Source organism: Phocoena phocoena, chromosome 2, assembly GCF_963924675.1.
Source record: "Phocoena phocoena chromosome 2, mPhoPho1.1, whole genome shotgun sequence".
Classification (NCBI taxonomy): domain Eukaryota; kingdom Metazoa; phylum Chordata; class Mammalia; order Artiodactyla; family Phocoenidae; genus Phocoena; species Phocoena phocoena.
Window position 1 is genome coordinate 172,787,787 of NC_089220.1, and position 22,839 is coordinate 172,810,625.

The window sequence follows — 22,839 nt, forward strand, 5'->3', positions numbered from 1 at the left end:
ATGGAGTCAAGGCCAAGGTCAAAATTTCTGCCCAGGCAACAGACTGCTTAGGGCTGGGAACCAAAACAGAACTGCTAAGACAATGGCAGGGTCTGACACTAAAGAGGACAGATATGAACAGCCAATACCAAGAGGACAGAGTCAGGAATCAGGTTTAGTGACGTGGAACAGTGTTTAGGGTAAACTGAAGATTTCATTCATTCACATGTATTCATTCAGCAAATCAAGCTCTTAGTACTGTTCTCAGTACCAGGGATATAACAGAGAAAACAGTAAATGCCCACGAAGAGCTTGTAATCTAGTGGGAGAGAGATGATAGCAAACAATCACAGCATCGCGACATCAGTCCTGTGACGAGAGCAGCAGAGGGTCAGGAGCTGGGAGAGGCCAAGCCAGGCCTGCCGCGTACCACTGATGCCAGGCCGGCCGCGTACCACTGATGCCAGGCCGGCCGCGTACCACTGATGCCAGGCCGGCCGCGTACCACTGATGCCAGGCCGGGCGCGTACCACTGATGCCAGGCCGGCCGCGTACCACTGATGCGTAAGAAAAGGAACCTGGAAGGGTGAGACTGTAGCCCAATGGAACCTCCATTTGTGACAACAGCGTGAACCTTTGAGATTGGCACGCTGTCAGTGTAAGGTAGGGAGCCCACAGTTTGTGGCATAAGCTTACTCACCGCCCAAGGGTTGTATAAACTACAAGAACTTTAGGGGCTGCTCTGAGTGGGACAATGCGCTCACCTGAATCCCCTAACCTGGTGTTTACATTTTGCTGATTCAGTAATAAAGCAAAGTGAAAGCAAGTCTAACTGAGTCCAAGTCCATATTCATGCAAAACCAAGATCTGGGCCGACCCTGCGGACGGGAGCCCAGGGCAAGCTGTTCCACTTGAACCTGGGGCGTCAGGACTCAGTGCCCCTAGAAGAAGCAAAGTTTAAGCTGAGAACCAAAAGGTGAATAAAGGGAGCCAGGTAAGGCAAGAGAAAGAGAGGGAGGAAGACACTGAGAAACAGAAAACAGGGAGTGTGCAAGATGGGAGAACGAAGAACGTGGGACGCGCAAAATGTTGAAAGGAACTCTGTCTGGCCTGGTGGGTGGTGTACTAGGCGGGCAACGCTGCAGAACTGCACCACGACAAGTCTTAGAAGCAAGACGGGGCGAACAACTCAGCTTCCTCCTGTGGGAAAGGACGAGTCAGGGAAGGTCTAGTTACGGCAGAGTTACAATGAGATTTTAGGGTGTGTGCCCTGGCTTCAGTGGGGAGGACAGATGGGGGGGTGTCTGAATAAGCCGGTGCCATCAGTTGGGAGGATACAGCAGTGACCCAGTATTGGAGATGGTCTCCAAAGATGCCCGCTACCTCTTCCTTCTCTCCCCACGCACGCGAGGTGTTCCTCACGTCAAGAAGTAAAATCTAAAGCTCCTTCCCTTGAATCTGGGCTGAACTTTGTGACCCCTGTGACTGAGACAATGCAGCACAAGTGGCATTCTGGGTCATAAAAGTCTTGGGGCTTCTGCTTGAGTCTCTTGGAACATTCAACCTCTGGACAGGGAATCCAGCCACCATGCTGTAAGAAACACGAGGCACACGCAGAGGCTCCCTTGCAGGTGCTGTAGCTGGCCGCCCGACCTGAGCTCCTACAAAAGCCAATGTCAACTGCCGGCCGTGGGAGGGAGCCATCGTGGAGGTCCAGTCCAGCCCCCTACCGGACTACAAACCATATGAAAGCCCCTGATGAAGAGTCCCCCAGTTCAGCCCAGTCAGCCAGTGGAACTGTGAGAGAATATGAAATCATCGCCTATGTCATCAAGTTGGTTTTTTTTTTTTGGACGTGTGTGTGGGATCTTAGTTCCCTGACCAGGGATCGAACCCGTGCCCCCTGCAGTGGAAGCGCAGAGTCTCACCCACTGGACTGCCAGGGAAGTCCCAAATCATCAGGTTTTGGGGCAGTTTATTAGGCAGCAACAGATAACCAGAACACCAGTTAATAACTAGGTAACAGTTAAGAGATAATTAGAGCAGCTCTATCAGTTAGGGCTCTCCAGAGAAACAGAACCAGGAGTCTATCAATACTGATGTCTGTCTGTCTACCTATCTAGATTTATTTTAGCGAATTGGCCCACACAATCAGGGGAGCTGGCAGCTCTAAAATCTGCAGGGCAGGCGGGCAGGATGGCAACTCGGCAGGAGGTGATGCTGCAGTCTTGAAGCAGAATCTCTTCTTTTCTGGGAAACTGCACTTTTTGCCCTGAAGGACCTCAGCTGATTGGAGGAGGCCCACGCACACTGTCAAGGGTCATCGCCTTTACTTCAAGTCAACTGAGGGTAGATGTAAGCCACACCCTCACGGCAATGCCTAGACTCACATGTGATTACATAACTGAGCACTACAGCCTAGTCAAGGGGACACAGAAAATTAACCATCCCGGTAATTCAGCCCCAAGTTTTGGTGGAGGAGAGAGAGAAGGAGATGGCTTCGCGACATGCTTAGGATGTGAAACCGTGGAAGTTTGGTGATGAACGGCAAACGGGCACTGAAGGGAAGATGTCAAGGGTAAAACACAGGCTTCTGATAGGGGCCACTGGGAGGGGGCGATGCCTTCACCGACACAGGGAGCAGCTTAAACAAAAGCAAGATGGGGGGATGGCCTTTGCATCTTGCGGTATTGTAGTAACCTGTCGGTGTTTTCACTCATCCCAGGTCTCATAAGGAGAGAATGAGATCACATGGCAGGCAGCAGTGGAATGAGAAGTTAGATTGTGAAGAAGGAGGGTTGCGAAGCCTTTGAACACAGAAGAGAGACTCAGTCCTCTGGCTGGTCCAGAGGCCATTCTGAATGAGCACAAAGCTATGACCAAATGAACTTGCCCAAGTCTCTCCCAGGGCCCCATCGCGGGACTGGCTCCTGACTTTCAAACATTGTTCCATTAAAGTCAACAGCCAATTACGTAAGTGTGGAAAACACAAGTTCTAAAAATACAGAATCAGCTATTAAGATGAATGGTAAGATTCCGGAATATATTTTACTTTGCAGACCAAAAAAGAAAAAACAAAAAAAACTCCAGGTCAGAGTCATTATTACTCAATGCGTGACGAACACGCAAAGAAGCCATTCGTTTCTACTTCTGTTTAGTTAGATATTTGGGAGGGGGGGAAAAAAAGGAGTAAGAAACTTTTTTTTTCTTTTTGCAGACACCGTCTGGCAATGTATTTAAGATGCTGAAGGGGCTTCCCTGGTGGTGCAGTGGTTGAGAGTCCGCCTGCCGATGCAGGGGACACGGGTTCGTGCCCCGGTCCGGGAAGATCCCACATGTCGCGGAGCGGCTGGGCCCGTGAGCCATGGCCGCTGAGCCTGCGCTCCGCAACGGGAGAGGCCCCAACAGTGAGAGGCCCGCGTACCACAAAAAAAAAAAAAAAAAAAAAAAAAGATCCTGAAGTAACACTCTGAACCCTACGAAGATAGAGTTTTATCATTACAAGGGTGAATCGATCTCACGTGTGATTGCACCAGCATGCTGGTCTGGGAAGCATTTAAACTGTTCCCCGTATATTTTGTGTTGACATTACTTTCTTTTATAAAAGGTCCCATTATTTCATGACCTTTAAACTGACCAAGTCCTAATCGTGTGCCTCAGTGACAAGCGATGCCTGTGTCTGGCAAAGGGCTCCTTCTGTGCTAGGGATGGGAGTCGCCGTCCCGCACACATGGAGGGACAGGTAGGAGGCCGGTTCTGACCATGATCATTTCTGAGCCTGACTCACATGGACAAATGGGCCACAAGTGCTCCCAGCAGCCACCACAGCTGCTCACCTCTCAGGTACTCTTCCAGGTCAGCCCCCATGGCTCACTGAGGAATTCACCATCTTCTGCTTTTTTGGCTACAGCCCCAAGCTCAGCTTCTGTGTCTGCCTGGCCTCCGGGACCTGGGCACTTATTTTCTTGCTTTTGGCCTCTGGTTTCCCTCCACATCCTGACTTTTCATCTCTGCCCTCAGGCTTTGCCCAATAGATAAGGCATCCTACCCTGAACTTGCCAGGGTAGGATTACGGTTAGGGTTACGGTTAGGGTTTTGTCCCCATTGAGGGGCTAAGTAATCTGGGGAAAGAACGGGATGCAGAACTCTGTGCACTGCCTAGAATTAGGCTGGTTAATTTTCAGGCAACTCAAAGTCATTCCTTGTTGGACCTCTGAAGCGTGTTGCCAAACATGATTTGACCGGCCGTCTTGAAAGGGAGGGACAAGCCACAGACGGTTCCTGGAAAGGTAAGTCCTTTTCTACTGCAGACGATGCACAGGAAGACTGCAGCCTACTATTTTTAGTAAAATATTCATTGTAAGCTAGGAAAATGATATTAAACCGACAATGATAATAATAATAGTGATCAAGTATTGAGAATTTAACATATAACGGACTCTGTACTGAACATGCTATGTATTGAAAATTCATAAAAACTCATGAAAGAAGGTATTACTCATCTTTATCAAACTGATAAAGGGACTGGCCGGGAGAAGTGACTTAACCTAATAAGAACGATAGTGATGCTACAAATAACCAACTGCCCAGGTGCCTCTCGTCCAAGGTAAAATGGTCCCTAGTAGGAACTCAGCATTCATAGGGAGATCAAATATAACATAAAATCAATGACTATGGAAAACAAACAAAAGGTCAATCAAATAAGACACATGAAGCCAATGAGAAGCTCGGTCCCAGAAACCTGAGTATACTTTCCAACTCCTGGTTCCTATACTGAGCCCTGACTCATTTTAGAACCATCTAGAAAGATTCGTGGTTCTTCCTGATGAAAGCGTTTTCCCATCAATATTTTGCACTCTATAGAATACATGGATCACAGGTAACCAGGGCTGTAAATTAATCCCACACACAAAATCCCAATCCATACTCGTGATCAGTGTTCTGAAGGAGAATCTCATCACAGGACAGCAGCAATGACTTCATCAGGGTGTTCAGGGAAGGCCTTCCTGAACAAGAGATGATGGATGTGGGATCTGAAAGGCTGGTGCACCTGAACAGGGGCATGGGGGGCAGAAGGGACAGAGCTGTCAAGCCTCCGGGGCTGAAGCAAGTATCAGACATTTGATGAGACAGAAGACCAACGCGATGGAGCAAAAAGAGCCAGGCGGAGTGTGTGGTGCGAGGTGAGGCCGGAAAAGTAGGTAGTGGCCAGGAAATATAGGGCCTTAAGGGAGTTTAAGTCTCAGTTTTGAATGCACCCCACCCCCGGCCCCACAAAACAACCACCACACCCAGCGGATTCCAAACAGGTTGGGGCAGGCGTAGGCTTGGTGGAAGTGAGTTGTGACCCCCCGTCATCACCCAATTTCCACGAAAAAAAACCCATCCAAAGAAGATGTGGTACATATATACAATGGAATGCTACTCGGTCATAAAAAAGAACGAAATCATGCCATTTGCAGCAACATGGACGGACCAAGAGACTACCATACTAAGTGAAGTGAGTCAGAGGAAGACAAATACCATATGATGTCACTCACGTGTGGAATCTAATTTTTAAAAAATGATACAAATGAACTTATTTATAAAACAGACCCACAGATTTCAAAATCAAACATACGGTTACCAAAGGGGAAAGGCGGTGGGGAGGGATAGATTAGGAGCTCGGGACTAACATTCACACACCAGTATATATAAAATAGATAACCAACAAGGACCTACTGTAGAGCACAGGGAACTCTACTCAATATTCTGTAATAACCTATGTGGGTAAAGAATCTGAAAAAGAATGAATATATGTATAACTGAATCATTTTGCCGTACATCCAAACCTAACACAACATTGTAAATCAACCATACTCCAATAAAACTTTGTGAAAAAGCCATCCAGCTATTGTACGGAGAACGGAGGAGAAGGGCACCAGCATGATGGACGATGACCCTTGTGAAGGTCACTGCAGTAATCGAAAGGAGAAATAGCGAAGAACCAGAGTCCTCCAGACCACAGTCAGCCGTGGAGTGTCTCTTGTGCACCAGCAAGGATTCCCACGTTCTAGAGAGACATTTCTAAACTAAAAACAGGACTCGAGGAGGGACTGATATGGGGATGAGGGGGGAGGAGCTAAAAGAACAAATGGAGCAACACAGAAACCCAGGGTGAGAATCTTCCAAGGAGCGAGGAACGGTTTCTCATTTCCAGATCCTGGTTAAGAGGTGAGAGCTCAAACAAAACGGGAAGGGAAAATGCCTTTTGGATTTAGCATGTGGGGTCACTGCTGACAGAGGTGAAATGTTGTCGTTAAGGATGTGGGTGGAAGACAGGGTGAGTACAGACAACTCTTTCCAGGGTTCGGTTATGCAGTGGAGAAGGGTCTTTGGGTAAGAGGTGAAATGAAAACTCAGATCAAGATGGCGGGTCAATATACCGTGATTTTAGAATCACCTGGCTCACAATGAATATGCGTTTCACACTAAAAACACAGATTGGTTTTGCTGTGGTTTTTTTTTTTTTCCTTTTTTTATTTCTTGGCTGCATGCGGCATGTGGGATCTTAGTTCCCCGACCAGGGATCCAACCCACACGCCCTGCACTGGAAGCGTGGAGTCAACCACTGGACCGCCAGGGAAGTCCAAAAAGCAGACTGCTTTTAAAGAATACAACGATCTAAGAATTCCAGTGCTTCGCAGGGATTCAAAAGGCATGAAAACATTCCGTTTCAGCCCCAACACATCAGAAGAATTAAGGGCTTCAGATAGACACTACCTTTTAGCAATATGCCTACACCTAAATTAAAACAGAACCACCCGTGAGATTGAACTAGCCTCCCAGACCACTGGGAAAAATTCCAGCAACCCAGCGTGGATCTGTTATTAGTTTGTGGGATTATCAGGTTGGTATCACACTGAAAGATAGGATGGGAGAATTGACAGTCATCCCTGATTCAGGTTAATTCGTGGTACTAATCACACAGAGTGTTACTTTCCAATTCTTGGCTCTCTCACAAAAGTAGGATGGCAGAATGGCCTAGACATTTGGAATTAGAAAGTCAGACATTGGTGACTATCCTTAACAAATCCAGTTAGATACAGAATGGGAGGCATGGCATTTGAAAAGGCCACCCATTCATCATTCACATCATAACATGAATTAGTACGTCCCATGGCAGGGGTGGTCTGGCACAGAGAAAGTGGAGTTTTGAGGAAGGATGAGGGAGAAGACATTTGGGAACGTGGAAACCTGACATCCCATCGTGTCTCTGGACCCTGAGGCATCGCATTGAGAAGCAAGAGAGAAATGAGGAAGGAACTGGGATAATTTACAGAAGGTCAAAAAGGCGGGGGGGGAAGGAAGCCCAGGCACCTGACCCAGAGCTGGGTGTTCGATACGTTTTGAAATATACAATAAATGGACAGTTTCACACACTTCACAATTTTAGCTTTACCTCAACCCACTCAAAGTTCTGCTTCATAACCCGGCAGCCATAGGAAAATCCAAGAGGGTGTGTGATTCCCTGTTCAATGTGGGATTCACACAAGTTTCAGGTTAAGGAAGAGAACGAATAAGGACCAAATTCCATCCGCATCTCAGATGACTGAGTTTTCCCCTTATATGTATACACTGATATCTGGACGTTTATGAAAGATCAGCTCATCTATTTGAGTAGAATATAAGTAAACCAAGGTAACTAGAATATGAAAGACTATGACTGTCAAAGCAAAGGACAGGACCTCCACTGAAATGCTAACTCAGAAGTGAAGGAGATAATGTTGAAACACTGGAGAAAGACCTCTACGTATACAGGGACATTGCACCAGTGTTTAAACAATGTAATGTACCAATGAAGATACCCCAAGCAACGTAACAGGGCGCAGAAGGCTTGAAAGGCAGGGTGGTCTAGAAGAAGACTTCTCCAACCTAGGAGCATAAAGCAATATGGTTAATACCTAGTACAACTTGGGAGATACGTTTTTGAAATAAAATTTAGACGATCAGTGAATCCCATGTGGTTTGATGGCATTTTTATGGCGAAGTTTATATTCTGTAGACTGAGACAGGAACTAGTCTCTAAATGTACAGAGACAGTTTCTATTATTAAATACAGCAGGTGTAATGACATGGTGTGGTTTTTGTTGCTTTTCTAAATGCACAGGCAGCCTGTATGGCATGACAAACAGAAAATGATATGACAGAATATTAACACTGAAAAATGGTCTCGAGGCAGAGGAAACGAGGGCAAGAAGCTTTTTCAATCTGACAACTGACCCAAAACACCTATCACAAAGTGCAAACACCTTGTTAAATTTTTAAAAAAATATGTATTGCTTTGAGCTGTCATCAGAGTCACCCTGCATGAATCGTAAGCAGCAGACAATTTAAAGGGTACGAGGAGGTTCAGAAAAATGAACATGGTTTTGTATAATGAAAAGAAGCCCCTGATAGAGATGACTTTTGCTTTTCTCCAAGAAATCTATGCTACAAGACAAAATGTCTGGGACTTAATAATGTTAAGTGTTGACTGAATGAAAAAAAAAAAAGGGAGTAAGCTCACCACATGCTATCTGAAATCAAACCATAGCTATTGCTTCTGCAGACATGTTTTAGAAAATAGTTGAAAACTTTGTTGGTCAAACTAAGTTTGGTTGCTCAGTTCTACGATTTCTTGAAAAATATTGATTAAGTTATCCATCTATTTATTTGCAGAATTTATAGCCTTTCACATAACTAAATCATCAAACATGTAAGTGTCACATAGTAAAAAAATTAACGTATGTGATATGTAGTCTGTAAGTTTCTTTTGTTTAACACTGTATTTTGTCCAAGGAGCTCAAATAAAAATGAAAGCAACACATTGGCTGTTATTTTAGAAATATCAAGGAATCTACTAAGACAGCAATGGAATCTTTTCTTTTATATCCAACACAAAGAAAGACAAAGTTACTTTCAAGAAATTTTAATCAAACCAAACCTGAGGGGATAATTTGAGATTTATTAAAATTGCTACCATGGACTTCCCTGGTGGCGCAGTGGTTGAGAGTCCGCCTGCCGATGCAGGGGACACAGGTTCATGCCCCGGTCCAGGAAGATCCCACATGCCGCGGAGCGGCTGGGCCCGTGAGCCATGGCCACTGAGCCTGCGCGTCTGGAGCCTGTGCTCCGCAACGGGAGAGGCCACAACAGTGAGAGACCCGCGTACCACAAAAAAAAAAAAAAAAATCTTCTGCTGGGATAAAACCTGCTAACCAAAAGTTTCCAGAGCTTCACAAAAGAGTTTTCAAGGGCGAAGCAGAGGAAGACAAGGAAGAGGAGTCGGGAGCTTTTCATAAAACATTTAATTTAAATTTAAGTATTTCGATGTTATTGTAATAGGGAAAAGCACATCTAATTCCATACTGGATCTGTTTCTTTTACTTCAACTTTTGTATTCTATTGCTCTATTGCTTTTGCTAGAGCATCACTAAAGGGATGTAAAAGTATGGCCCATCTCTAGGAACCCTGCCTCGCATGCCTGCGGCTTAAGCTAAAATACCTTTGTTTCGCTCACAGGAAACATCCTGACCAGGCCCACCTGTGAGTGGCTGCAGGAAAAAATGAATTAACGCATCCCCTCCCGAGTCTGGCAGGAACCAGAAAATATTTGCAGCAATAACAGGAACTAGCGTCCAAACCCGGGCAAGATGGTTCTTTGGGACACCAGTCCAGCATCCTCTCAGCCTTCTGGCTTTCCAAATAAAGGCGATCGTCCTCGCTGCAACAACTCATCTGTCAACTTACTGACCTGTTGCATGGCGAGAAGTACAAGCTTGGACTCGGTAACATTATTCTCCAACATCCAAGTGTCCTGCTCAAGCAAATGATTACCTATCCATCTCTAAACGTGACAGGGAGACAGTGTGGAAACCAATACAGACCTTCCTCCACTTACAATGAGATTACACCAGTAAACCCAACAGAAGTGTAAAATACCCTAAGTCAAAAATGCATTTAATACACCTAAACTACCGAACATCACAGCTTAGCCTCGCCTACCTCACACGTGCTCAGAACACTTAGATCAGCCTACAGCTGGGCAGAATCATCTACCACAAAGCCTCTTTTCTAATAAAGTGTTGAATATCTCCTGTAATTTATTGAATACTGTACTGAAGATGAAGAGCAGAATGGTTGTCAGCGCGTGGGTTATTCACACTCGTGACCACCAGGCTGCCTGGGAACTGCTCAGCATCACGAAATAATACCAGGTATTTATCGCTATCCTGGTGCATGGCTGTTAGCATACTGATGCCATCCAGGCCTGTTCGGTTCCTCCTGTCCTTCCAATGACCTTACCTAGGACTGCACTGGGGGTAAATCTCTTCTTTGTTGTCAAGGGCTTTGTAGTTCATAGATGTTGTTTAATCATCATTAGGTCCAGGTGGTTTCTGTGCTGTGTTAGTCTCCAAACAGTGATAAAGACCTTCGTCCGCGGACGTATTCCTGGCACCCATGAGACTAGCTCCCCATCATAAATCTTGACTTAGGAATGCACTTGCTGTCTGCAAACACATATTCCCATACCCTAGGTTAACTATAAAATTGTCCCAACTGCCCCCCGGAGATGCAGAGTACAGCTGCATATGCTCTGGCTCAACGTCTGCCTGATCCTACCCTGTATGTAAGTTACCATATAATAAACGGATCCACTGATTATATGGCGCTGCCTGCCTCATTCTTCATTCTCAAGATACCTTCGCAGTTCGGTGGACACTTTCTGTTCCCTCTGTCCTCAGACACTACAGAAAAGATCAAAATTCCAAATGTGAAGTACAGTCTCTAATGAATGCATATTGTTTCTTCACCATTATAAAATTAAAACATTAAGTCCAACGATCGTAAATGGGGGACCATCTATAATTTCTTAAACTGAAATCCAGGTTAGATTTTCCACAAATTAGTATACGTGTACCAACTCGTGCTTGGGGAAAATAATGGTAATAGGAAAATTAATTAACGATTTTTTTTTTTTTTTTTTTTTTTTTTTGCGGTACGCGGGCCTCTCACTGTTGTGGCCTCTCCCACTGCGGAGCACAGGCTCCAGACGCGCAGGCTCAGCGGCCATGGCTCACGGGCCCAGCCGCTCCGCGGCATGTGGGATCTTCCCGGACCGGGGCACGAACCCGTGTCCCCTGCATCGGCAGGCGGACTCTCAACCACTGCGCCACCAGGGAAGCCCTAATTAACGATTTTGAAAGCAGAAGGCAGACAGCTTGACATTCTTAACTTTGTACAGTTATACGTAAATGAAATTATACGCCAAGGGAGAAAAAAGGCTGTAGGACATTTTCAGCTCTTACTCAAATCCCTCTTGAGGATCTCACAGAAATAACAATTCATAACTGAAGTCTAGAATTAATTTAATTAATTAATTTAGAATTACAAGTACGGATAAATCTGAGCTATAGCCACACCTAAACTTAACAATAATCATGCTTAACATGGAAAAGTGAAACAAACGATCAAACCCCAAAGCAAACAGAGCCTCAGGTCTGGAAGAGTTCTTAGAAATATTTTAGTCCACTCTGGGGCTCCCAGGCTCCTTGAGAGTCTGATGAAAGTTAGGGATCTTTTCCCCAGAAACATGTGCAAAGTGTCACCTACAATTTCAAGGGCTTCATGGAACCACCAATATAGATCTCAGATGTTTCCAGGTAAAGGTTGAGGGAAGTTAGGGACTCAGACCCCAGGTACAAGTTCTCAGACTCACAATTAAATTACTGAATGACATTAAGAATCTATGAAAAGAGGACAAACACCGTTAAATGGAAAAAAAATTAAGACTGCTGAGAAGATAGGCTTTTCCAGGGCCATGTTTCTTACGTAACCTAGCCTTTAAACTTTCTTTCCTGGGAGAGCCCATTTTCTCTCAACACTTTCCGTGTTAATCCCAGACCAAGGAAACATCTTCTGCATCTGGTTGTACCAAAGTCATCTCAAACACAGTCTGCCCCAAATAGGCTTATCTTCTCAAAAGCAACTGCCCCTTGAAAGCTTTCTACTTGTCACTAGCACCACTATTACCCCAATCGACCAGACCCACATTTTCTCATGGGTCTTTGACCCTATTTTTCTTTCTCCTGCAATTAGAAAACTAGGAATCAATAAGCAACCAAGTCCTGCCCCTTTTTCACTCATGTTTACTACAGCTGTTTATTGGGTACCATCTATGTGATGGTCACAGGAGATACAAAGATTAGAAACAATAAAACATGTCCTCAGGAGCTCACAGCCAAGTGTCCTTGCCTTGTTATTTCTATAGCTACCAGTGATGTTTTAGATCTTCATCATATTGCAGTCATCTTTCTCCCACCAGCCCCTGACTGCCCTGGCTTCCTTCAGTCTATTCATTCCCTCCTAAGACTCTGCTGACTGAATGCATTCCCTAAAATAATAGATTCATCACGTAATTCCCTTGCTGGCAATATCCCTATTGGGCTCCCGGTATCTACAGAAAGCCCGGGGAAGGATTTTACTCTGATAATCAGTCTTGTACATCATCAGGCCGACCCCGTCTACCTATGAGTCTCCCCTGCATCCCAAGCACCCTCTAGTACAAGTTCACTGCAACGGTGAAGCTGGTCTTGAAACTCACTCATGTTTATCCCTGGTCCCATCGCTCCTGGTCTCTCCCTCTCTTTCCACTTGTCTTCAGAGCTACAGCTCAAGCCCCGCCTCTTTCCACAAAACGTTTCAAGAAATTACATCCCACAGTGACCGAGCGTTGATCTACTACGGTATTTGTATACGTCACTCACTTTTACGTTAAATCATAAATATTCACACTTTTATTTCTTGTCTCTCCAAACTGTTTCAATATCTTTGAAATCAGTAAGAAAACCCTACATTCCCTTGTTGGTTTTCATGCATCCATTTATTTAATACATATTTACAGAGGTCCTACTTTGTGCCTGAGGTTTGTGTTTGTGGTTCTACTTTGTGTTTGAGGTTCTACTTTAAGCCTGTGTAACAGGCTTAAGCCTACTGTGCTTTGACAGAGTAATCCCGAAACAAATATTTATTGATAAATAAAATGCATGCCCTATGCTAGCAAGTGGCATATTTATCTAAGGAAAGCTTTTACAAGCTCTCTGATTTTGAGATCCTGTGACCACGAAGTCCCATAATCTTCAAACAGCCCCTAGGTGTCAACTTTTGGGAGTTTCAATAATCAGGCTACAGCTGGATTTAGAATATATTCACTTGCTCACATTTTTTCAGAATTTAATGTAACTTTTGTTATTCCTGCTAAAAGAATATTACCACCTTTCACTTTTCTTCAATTTGGTATAAATTGCTATAAATAAATAAAATACAATAGAATACTATTTAGTTACTTGACATCTATAAGAATAGGGGACATTTCTATAACGCCAGCTTTATAAATAAGCCAGAAACTCCCCAGATTTGGCCAGCTATATCAGTAAAAACTGAGGAAAGTGAATGATTTACTATGATTTAGTTGCACAGATTTCTGATGAGGGTTTATATAATTTGGTTCACAAATACGTCCATAAAAAGAATGTACCAATATAATACATATTCAAGTAAATAAATAAATGTCACCATGACTGTTCTCTTGAAAGACAACGAACAACAAGTGTTCCGGTCCCAGATGTTTACTTAAATTGGCCCTGAAGGGATAGATGATTACCATGGGGTAATCATCACAGTTATGGATGCACTTTTTATACTGAGATGGTTCTAAGGGAAAAAATGGCCAATCTGCATACCAGCCATCTACACAGCATCTATCCATTATCATTTGCACCAGTGACTTTCACATGGCTTTGGATTCAAAGAGACTCCTGATTTTTAGTGCGTGCACACATACACACACACACACACACACACACACACACACACACACACACGAGGGAAAGAAGGAAAAAAACCTTTAAAAAGAATTCTCCTTTTAACTGAGCTAGACGTCGTGCATAAAAACTTGCAGAGATCATTCAAGGCTCAGAAGGAGGTTACCTTCTTCCAGAGAGGATTATTTTTTTTTAATTTAGATATGTAGAAAGAACATTTATTATGAGGGATTGGCTCACATGATTACGGAGGCTGACAAGGCCCACGATAGACAGTCTACAAGCTGGAGGCTCAGGAAACCAGTGGTGTAGTTCTAGCCCAAATCCGAAGCCTGGGGACGAAGGGAGCCAATGGTGTAAGTCCCAGTAGGAGTCCAAAGGCTGATGGCCAAGGAGAAGATGAATGTCCCAGCTCAAGCAGAGGAAGCACGTTTGCCCTTCGTCTACCCTTTTGTTCTATTCAGGACCCTCAATGGATTAAATGATGCCCCAGGATTATTTTGTTTTTATCAGGCATCTAGGCTGAGGGCAGACCTAAATCCAAGGGAGCACGGAAATGACTTCAATTGGGCTTCAGTCTTTTAGAGAACTGGTCTCTTCTAGGGTATGCTGGAAGCCCTGCTCTATGTCTCTACCTCTCCTCCAGGCTTCCGCTTTTGCATCCAGCAAGTTCCTTGTGAGGGAAAGCAGCTCCAAAGGCATCTCTTCTCCTTCAGCTTCTCTCTTCTTCTGGACCTTAGTCCTGGAAATTCCCCCTGCCTTGGTAGCTCTCCACTGCCCTCAAAAGAAGTGTTTCATATACTTCGTTTTGTTTGTTTTATTCTCAGGAGGTTTGCCCTGAATCAACTTTACCGCCACAAGTGGAAGCTCCTTTATCCCGACTTTAATTGTCGGTGTCACTACTCATCTAGTCCTTCCAGCTAATTATCTGGGATTAATCCTCAATAGTTCAATACCTCCATAGGTCTCTCTTTCTTTTTTTGCCTACTCTGCACTTGTAGAAAGGTCTCTCAAAACCAGACTCTTCTGCTACTCATTGACCCTGTGATCGCTTAGGTTACAATTGCCCTTGCAACTTTCTATCAGGTCTTCCTGTCACGAGAATCTCTCAAATCTAGTCTTCGGTAGGACTGTGTCTAAGTCCATCTGAGCCGCTATCACAGAATGCTATAAACCAGGTGGTTTATAGACAACAATTTATTTTCACAGTTCTGGAGGCTGGGAGTCTAAGACCAAGGTGCTGGCAGATTCAGTGTCTGGTGAGAATCCACCTCTGGGTTCTTAGACAGCTGTCTCCTTGTTGTGTCCTCACATGATGGAAGAGGTGAGACAGCAGTACGTGGTCTCTTTTATAAGGTCGTGAATCCCATTCATGAGGGCTCCACCCTCATAACCCAATCACCTCCTACCTCCCAAAGGCCCCACCTTCGAATACCATCCTGTTGGCGATTAGATTTTTAACTTATGACTTTGGAGGGGACAAGTTCAGTCTATAGTGGACGATCTAGCACAAAATGTCCTGGAGATGAAATAGTTACACAAGAATCCCACACTCTTAACTGCCAGTTAGGAAAGACAATGGAATCCTACAGGAGGTCATGACAACCATGTGTCTACCCGGTGGAGGAAAGATGTTCATTTTCAGCTTTAACCCAATCAGGAAGTTTCTCTCTTACCCAATGGGAGCTGCCCACAACCCGTCTCCAGTGGCACCAGATTCAAAGACAGCTGGTCCAATGCCTCCAGCATGTACTGACTGAAGGACCCTGCATGCAGAAGAACTGGCTTCCTACAGCAAACAGAACTGAACAGCGTTAAGAGAATCTCAGGGGAAGGCCAAGTCTCTTTAATAAGGTTTTTAGAAGTGTTGACGCTTAACGTAAATTTTGAAAACAGGAACCAGTGAAGATAAAAACATATGACCGAATTGTAATAACCTGGCACAAGACAAAACCTGTGTTGATGCAAAGCAAAGAGTCAGAATGTGGCAAAGAAAAGCAGAGCAAGGTAGCCCAGGCAGGCACAGAGATACCTGGCCTGGCTGCACCCTATGAGCAGATAATGGGAGGAAGCAGTGCCAGGGAACAACTACCCAGGTATCCCCCGCAGGGTACTGTTTTGACACAATTTATTTCCGTCTGGGTGGGCTCCCAGGTATTCAAGCACTAGACAGCTCTGTAATCATCCACTGATTACCTGGTCTTGTCAGGTTGACGGCGCCCCCCTGGGTTATTACCTGGAGCATCTCATGCTCCTGAACGGTGCTGAGATTAAAAAGCTAATGAGAAAAACGGGAAGGGAATATGCAGAAAGGAACATAGTTTTTGTTCTAGAGCGTTGGGACCACAGGTGATTTCTTTTTCTTTCTATGTTTTCCAAAATTCCTTTACACTGCTACATGTTAGTTACAAATACACGTCAAATACAAATGGTACGAAGAAGCAGCAACATCCTCTAAAGTATGATAAAAAGTACAACAAAAACCTTCCTTTTGAAGTTGGGATTTCTGTAATTAATTTCAGCAACATAATTACAAATTTCTAGCTAAGAGCTGGGGATACAGGGCCTTGTGCCTCGTGAGAGGATCTCAGAACGAAAAGTCCCTCATGGTCGCTTGGCCCCTTCTACGCTTCTTTTTAACAGCGCATTGCTTATTTTAGCGACAAAGCGAATGCACAAAACGTTTTTGAATCTCGTATTATTTATGAAGAAACTTTTTACCTAAACTTCTCATGCTCTTCTGCTTGTCGCTTCCATGGACAGCTCTGGATACCAGTGACGACCTGAAGATAGTCATCCTCTGAATACCTACAAGCCAAATGTCAATGAAATTAGAAAAGAAAGATCTCACTTATTGCTAAATGAATATGTAAGTCTTCTAAAGGACACTTATAATCTACTCATGTTAGCCCTCTAAATCTTTTCTGAAATAAGGTGATGTAGAAGGAAGTAAACATCGCAGCCATTTCAAAACTCCTAGGAGCATGTGATTCACAAAGAATTATTATGTTGATTTAGGAATATGTAGTTTTCACATTCATAAGTCCAGTTGAGTATTACGAACCAACCACAACAGCACACTAATTCACATGCGTATCTTATGGCTAGTTAACAAATAAATACATTTTTATAGACACTCACCATAAATACATAGTTTACCATCTTTTTCAGACTCTAAGTTGATAGATTTACCTTGGGATATATGGACAACATTTCCACAAAATAATCATCTTAAATTTTAATTCTGAACAGTACATTGAAAAACCAGATTGGGCCAGGTTAAAAGAGATGTATATTGGCATAAAAATCTACAGGCATAGTGGTACAGTTTGGCCGGATCCCAGGCCCTGGTAGATCTCCCTCTACCTGAAATTTCATCATTAAGTAACAACTCCCTTAAATCACAAAATAGCCTCTAGTCTTTAACGGTTATCAATTAAAATGCATATAGCCTTTTGAGTGAAAAAACCCTTAAATTTCCTTTCAGTTAATAGCATAGTCTAGTTGCCAGCTATTTGAGATCAAGGCTTTGCAATAAAAAGATAGAGTATATGTTGATGCGTGTCTGGGGAAGGCAGTAAAGAATCTTGTCAGAAAAGGACCTTCTCCACCCCCATGCAGTATAACGCAGATGCTCCAAAGTCTGTCTATAAAAGGAGGTATTTCTTATAGGTGGGGAAGGTAGTCAACCAATCAACTCCTTCGCCCTTGAAATTTACCTACCTTTTGGGTATCTCTCCTGTCAATGTTGCCACCAAGATTAATCGAAAATATTTTCTCTTGGTTCCGATTGGACCAGCTAATAAGAAAAGCTGAAAATCTTGAAAGACTTTGCAAAATACTAAAGGAGAACAAAGCAAAGAGCTACCACAGAAGAGATTAAAAATAGTTTGACTTGCATACAGGTTTCTAACCTCAACCATTTAACCTCACTCTCATGGGCCCCAAGTCTTGTCACCAAGGGACTCGAGAGATCTATACTCTAGCCCCAAAGCTTTGACTAGATGTGGCACTTCCCAGCTGGAGTGAGGATCACCTTCCTCCACATGGTGAGAGTTAATCTAAAGACCTTCTGCAAAACAGCATTAAGCTAAAAAAAAAAGAAAACAAAAGAAGACATGCACATTCAGCAGCCTACTCAAGGCTCTCTCAATTTCTGGCTCTTCAAGAGAGAGACGTGATATTGTGACTATCCTCTCCTGCCTGGAGAAGTCTTATCTACCACCAAGGCGTGGTTTTTAGTCATTTGATTACACTGGAAACAGGACAACCATCAGAGCAATGTGCGTACCAGGGTCCATCATGCAAAGTAACAAAAGAATTGTCATCTCACGTTTTTCACAGAATTAGAACCAATAATCCTAAAATTTATATGGAATCATAAAAGATCCAGAATTACCAAAGCAATCCTGAGGAAAAAGAACAAAGAAAGAGGCATAACCCTCCCAGACTTCAGACAATACTACAAAGCTACAGTAATCAAAACAGCATGGTATTGGCACAAAAACAGACATATGGCTCAATGGAACAGAATAGAGAGCCGAGAAATAAACCCACACACCTACAGTCAATTAATCTTCGACAAAGGAGGCAAGACTATACAATGGGAAAAAGACAGTCTCTTCAGCAAGGGGTGCTGGGAAAGTTGGACAGCCTCATGTAAATCAATGAAGTTAGAACACACCCTTTCGCCATACACAAAAGTAAACTTAAAATGGCTTAAAGACTTAAACATAGTACTTGGCACTGTAAAACCCCTAGAAGAGAACATAGGGAAAACATTCTCTGACATAAATCATACCAAGGTTTTCTTAGGTCTGTCTCCCAAGGCAAGAGAAATAAAAGCAAAAATAAACAAACGGGACCTAATCAAACTTACAAGCTTTTGCACAGCAAAGGAAACCATAAACAAAACGAACCTAAGACAACCTATGGAATGGTAAAAAATATTTGCAAATGATGCAACTGACAAGGGCTTAATTTCCAAAATATACAAACAGCTCATACAACTCAACAACAAAAAACCAAATAACCCAATCGAAAAAATGGGCAGAACTAAATAGACATTTCTCCCAAGAAGACACAGAGATGGCCAATAGGTGCAAGAAAAGATACTCAACATCACTAATTATTAGAGAAATGCAAATCAAGACTACAATGAGGTAACCCCTCACGCCAGTCAGAATGGCCATGATTAAAAAGTCTACAAATAACAAATGCTGGACAGGGTGTGGAGAAAAGGGAACCCTCCTACACTGTTAGTGGGGATGTAAGTTGGTGCAGCCACTATGCAAAACAGTACGGAGGTTCCTCAAAAAACTAAAAATAGAGTTACCATATGATCCAGCAATCCCACTCCTGGGCATATATCCAGAAAAGACAAAAATGCTAATCTGAAAACATACATGCACCCCAATGTCCATTGCAGCACTATTCACAATAGCCAAGACATGGAAGCAACCTAAGTGTCCATCAACAGATGAATGGATAAAGAAGATGTGATATATATATATATGTATACACACACACACACACACACACACACAATGGAATATTACTCAGCCACAAAAGAGAATGAAATAATGCCATTTGCAGCAACATGGATGGACCTAGAGATTATCAGACTAACTGAAGTAAGTCAGATAAAGATGAATATCATATGATATCACTTATATGTGAAATCTAAAAGAATGATACAAATCAACTCACAACACAGAAACAGACTCACAGACATAGAAAACAAATTTATGGTTACCAAAGGGTGGGGGGGGAGAGATAAATTAGGAGTTTGTGATTAACAGATACACACTACTTTATATAAAATAGATAAAACACAGCGAACTATATTCAACATCTTATAATATCTATAATGTAAAAGAATCTGAAAAAGTATATGTATGTTGTATATATATATGTATATACCTGAATCACTTTGCTGTAAACCTGAAACTAACACAACATTGTAAATCAACTACATTTCAATTAAAAATTTTTTTAAGTTATAAAAGAGTTGTTGTCTCACAAAGCTCAACTAAAGAGAAATGGAAAGGGAAGGGCCAAATACAAATATTTAATTAAACCAATGAGAACTGAAACTGTGTCTTAAGTCATCAAAATAAAACATATCATGAAAAGTACAGTAAATGAGAAATTATTATCCTATCATAAAAACCAAATGTGTCAGAGTCTAAAGTTTTGTTTAACTTTCATTTATTAAATTAAAAAGAAATTAAATTTCTCATGATGTATAAGAAAACAAGATTAGTGAATTTGAAGACACAGCAATAGAAACTTAAAAATGAAACATAAAGGGGAAAAAAGGTTGAATGAAAAAGCTGTAGAGGATCATTCAGCTGTGAGACAACCTCAAGGGGCCTAAATGAGAAATTATGGTCCTAGAAAGAGAGAAGAAACCAAAAAAATTTTGAAAAAATTATGGTGGCAAATTTTCCAAATTCAAGAAAAACTGGAAACCAACAGATCCAAGAGGCTCAACAAACCCAAAGCACAGGAAACATGAAGAAAACTACACCAAGGCACATAATAAAAAAAAAATTCTTTAAACCAGTGATAAAGAGAAAATCTTAAAAGAGGAAAAAGACACATTATGTACATAGAGATAAAGATGAGAATTACAGCACACTTGTCAGAAACAATGCAAGTCAGAGACAGTGGGACAATGTCATTAAAATACAGTACAGGATTTGGCAGGACTGTTGATCGAGGATTCGAGAGTGAGCAAACCTTTTAAAAAATGAAGGTAAAATAAGGACTTTTTCAGGTATAAAAAGGCTAAAGGAATTCATACCAGCAAATCTGCAGTACCAGGAATGCTATCCAGAATATGTAAAGAACTCAAAGTTCAATAAGGCAAACAGCCCAGTTAAAAGCTGGGCCAAAGATGTGAATAGACACTTCACCACAGATGATAAACAGGTCGCAAATCAACCCATGAAAAGATGCTCAACAACATTAGCTACTAGGGAACTGCAAACTAAAATCACAATTATATACTACTATGCGTCCACTAGAGTGGCTAAAACTGAAAAGCCAGACCACACTAAGTTTGGCAAGGAGCAGAGTAAGTGGAACTCTCATACACTACTGGTGAGCACGTAAAATCTACAACTACTTCTGAAAACCACTAGGTAATTTCTTCAAAGGGTAAACCTACATATACCCCATGCAACCCAGCTGTTCCATTGCTAGGTATTCCAAGAGAAATGCGAACTTACAGCCGCAAAAAGACTTCTATGGCAGCTTTATTTGTAACAGCCCCAAATAACTGTCATGTGAACATCCATAAGAGGTGAATGGATGAACAGATGGTAGTATCTACTTACAAAGGATGGAAACATATAGACAAAAAAAGAGTACACAACGTAGATTCCATTCCAGAAAATAAAAACTAGCCTACGGTGACAGAGAGCCCGTGAGGAGTTGCCTGGAAATGGGGGCTGGCACAAGACGGGCAGCAGTGGTAGAGAGGAACGGATGACAAAAAAGCATGAGAAACCTTTGGTGGGTGATGGATGTCTTCCTAATCCTGACTGGAGTAATGGTACACACATATGCCAAGACTCCTCACATTGCACACTTCAGTTACAGTATATTGTACATCATTTACCCCTTAAAAAACTTTTAAAATGTTCATATTGGGCTAAAAAATTGTATTTTCCGTGGTGATATAAATACGATAATGAGCATTATACATCGGCCATTGTTGAGGACCAAATATCTAAAATTCAAAATTCTAGTGACGCTGAATCTACAGTATATTTAAATGAATATGACTTTTTTTTTTTTTTTTTTTTTGCAGTATGCGGGCCTCTCACTGTTGTGGCCTTTCCTGTTGCGGAGCACAGGCTCCGGACGCGCAGGCCCAGCGGCCATGGTTCACGGGCCCAGCCGCTCCGCAGCATGTGGGATCTTCCCGGGTCAGGGCACGAACCCGTGTCCCCGGCATCGGCAGGCGGACTCTCAACCACTGCGCCACCAGGGAAGCCCTGAATATGCTTTTTAAAGAACTGAGAAGTTGCTACTTCCTATGTGTTCTCAGAGTCCTTAGACCAATACTTCTATAATAGCCTTTCTCACATTGAATTTCATTCCGTGTTTACACATTGGCTGCCCTTCTAGACTATGCCTTTCCCCACAGGACCTCGATGGCTAAGCATTTCTAGACTAACACAATCCCAGATCAAGCTGATTATTCTTTATTCTTGTTAACGCAGGAAATACGTGAGTAATTTAATTATAAATACAAAATGTAATGAGGTCATAAACTACTGTAAGTTCAAAGCAATATTTCCTTACTCCACAGATTATGGCTTCTACTCAGTAACATTCCCCAGTGCTGACTTGCACTCCCTTGACCTGTTCACAACTCACCTACCCCTATATTAAAGCCTACCCCTTCTTCAGCATATTGCCTGAAGAGCCTCAGATTAGAGCTCAGTAGCTAGTCAGTCACTTCAGCCAGTCCATTAACCCAACTCATCCTTCCTACTTTCCCAGTTTCTTTTCTTTTCTTTTTGTTTTTTAAATAAATTTATTTATTTTTGGCTGCACTGGGTCTTTGTTGCTGTGTGCGGGCTTCCTCTAGCTGCGGCGAGCGGGGGCTACTCTTCGTTGTGGTGCGCGGGCTTCTCATTGCGGTGGCTTCTCTTGTTGAGGAGCACGGGCTTTTGGCATGCGGGCTTCACTAGTTGTGGCACGCGGGCTCAGTAGTTGTGGCACGTGGGCTCAGTAGTTGTGGCTCACGGGCTCTAGAGCGCAGGCTCAGTAGTTGTGGCACACGGTCTTAGTTGCTCCGTGGCATGTGGGATCTTCCTGGACCAGGGCTCAAACCCATGTCCTCTGCATTGGCAGGCGGATTCTTAACCACTGCGCCACCAGGGAAGCCCCCCAATTTCTTAGCATGAAATAAAATGAGTGTGTACGTGTGCATATCTGGTTACACTTTTACCCTTTTTGCAATGATTAACCCATGACTGCCTCCATCTTCGACTTTGAA

The 22,839-nt window shown here is 43.0% G+C and overlaps 1 protein-coding gene across 1 annotated transcript in view; it reads right to left on the bottom strand.

Annotated features, from left to right (window-relative positions):
- Window positions 1–22,839, bottom strand: part of ST8SIA6 (ST8 alpha-N-acetyl-neuraminide alpha-2,8-sialyltransferase 6) — a 134,631-nt gene that overhangs the window by 17,909 nt on the left and 93,883 nt on the right. The window contains exon 4 of the mRNA XM_065872717.1: window positions 16,545–16,631. Within this exon, the coding sequence (XP_065728789.1) occupies window positions 16,545–16,631 (87 nt within the window). The remainder of the gene's footprint in view (window positions 1–16,544; window positions 16,632–22,839) is intronic.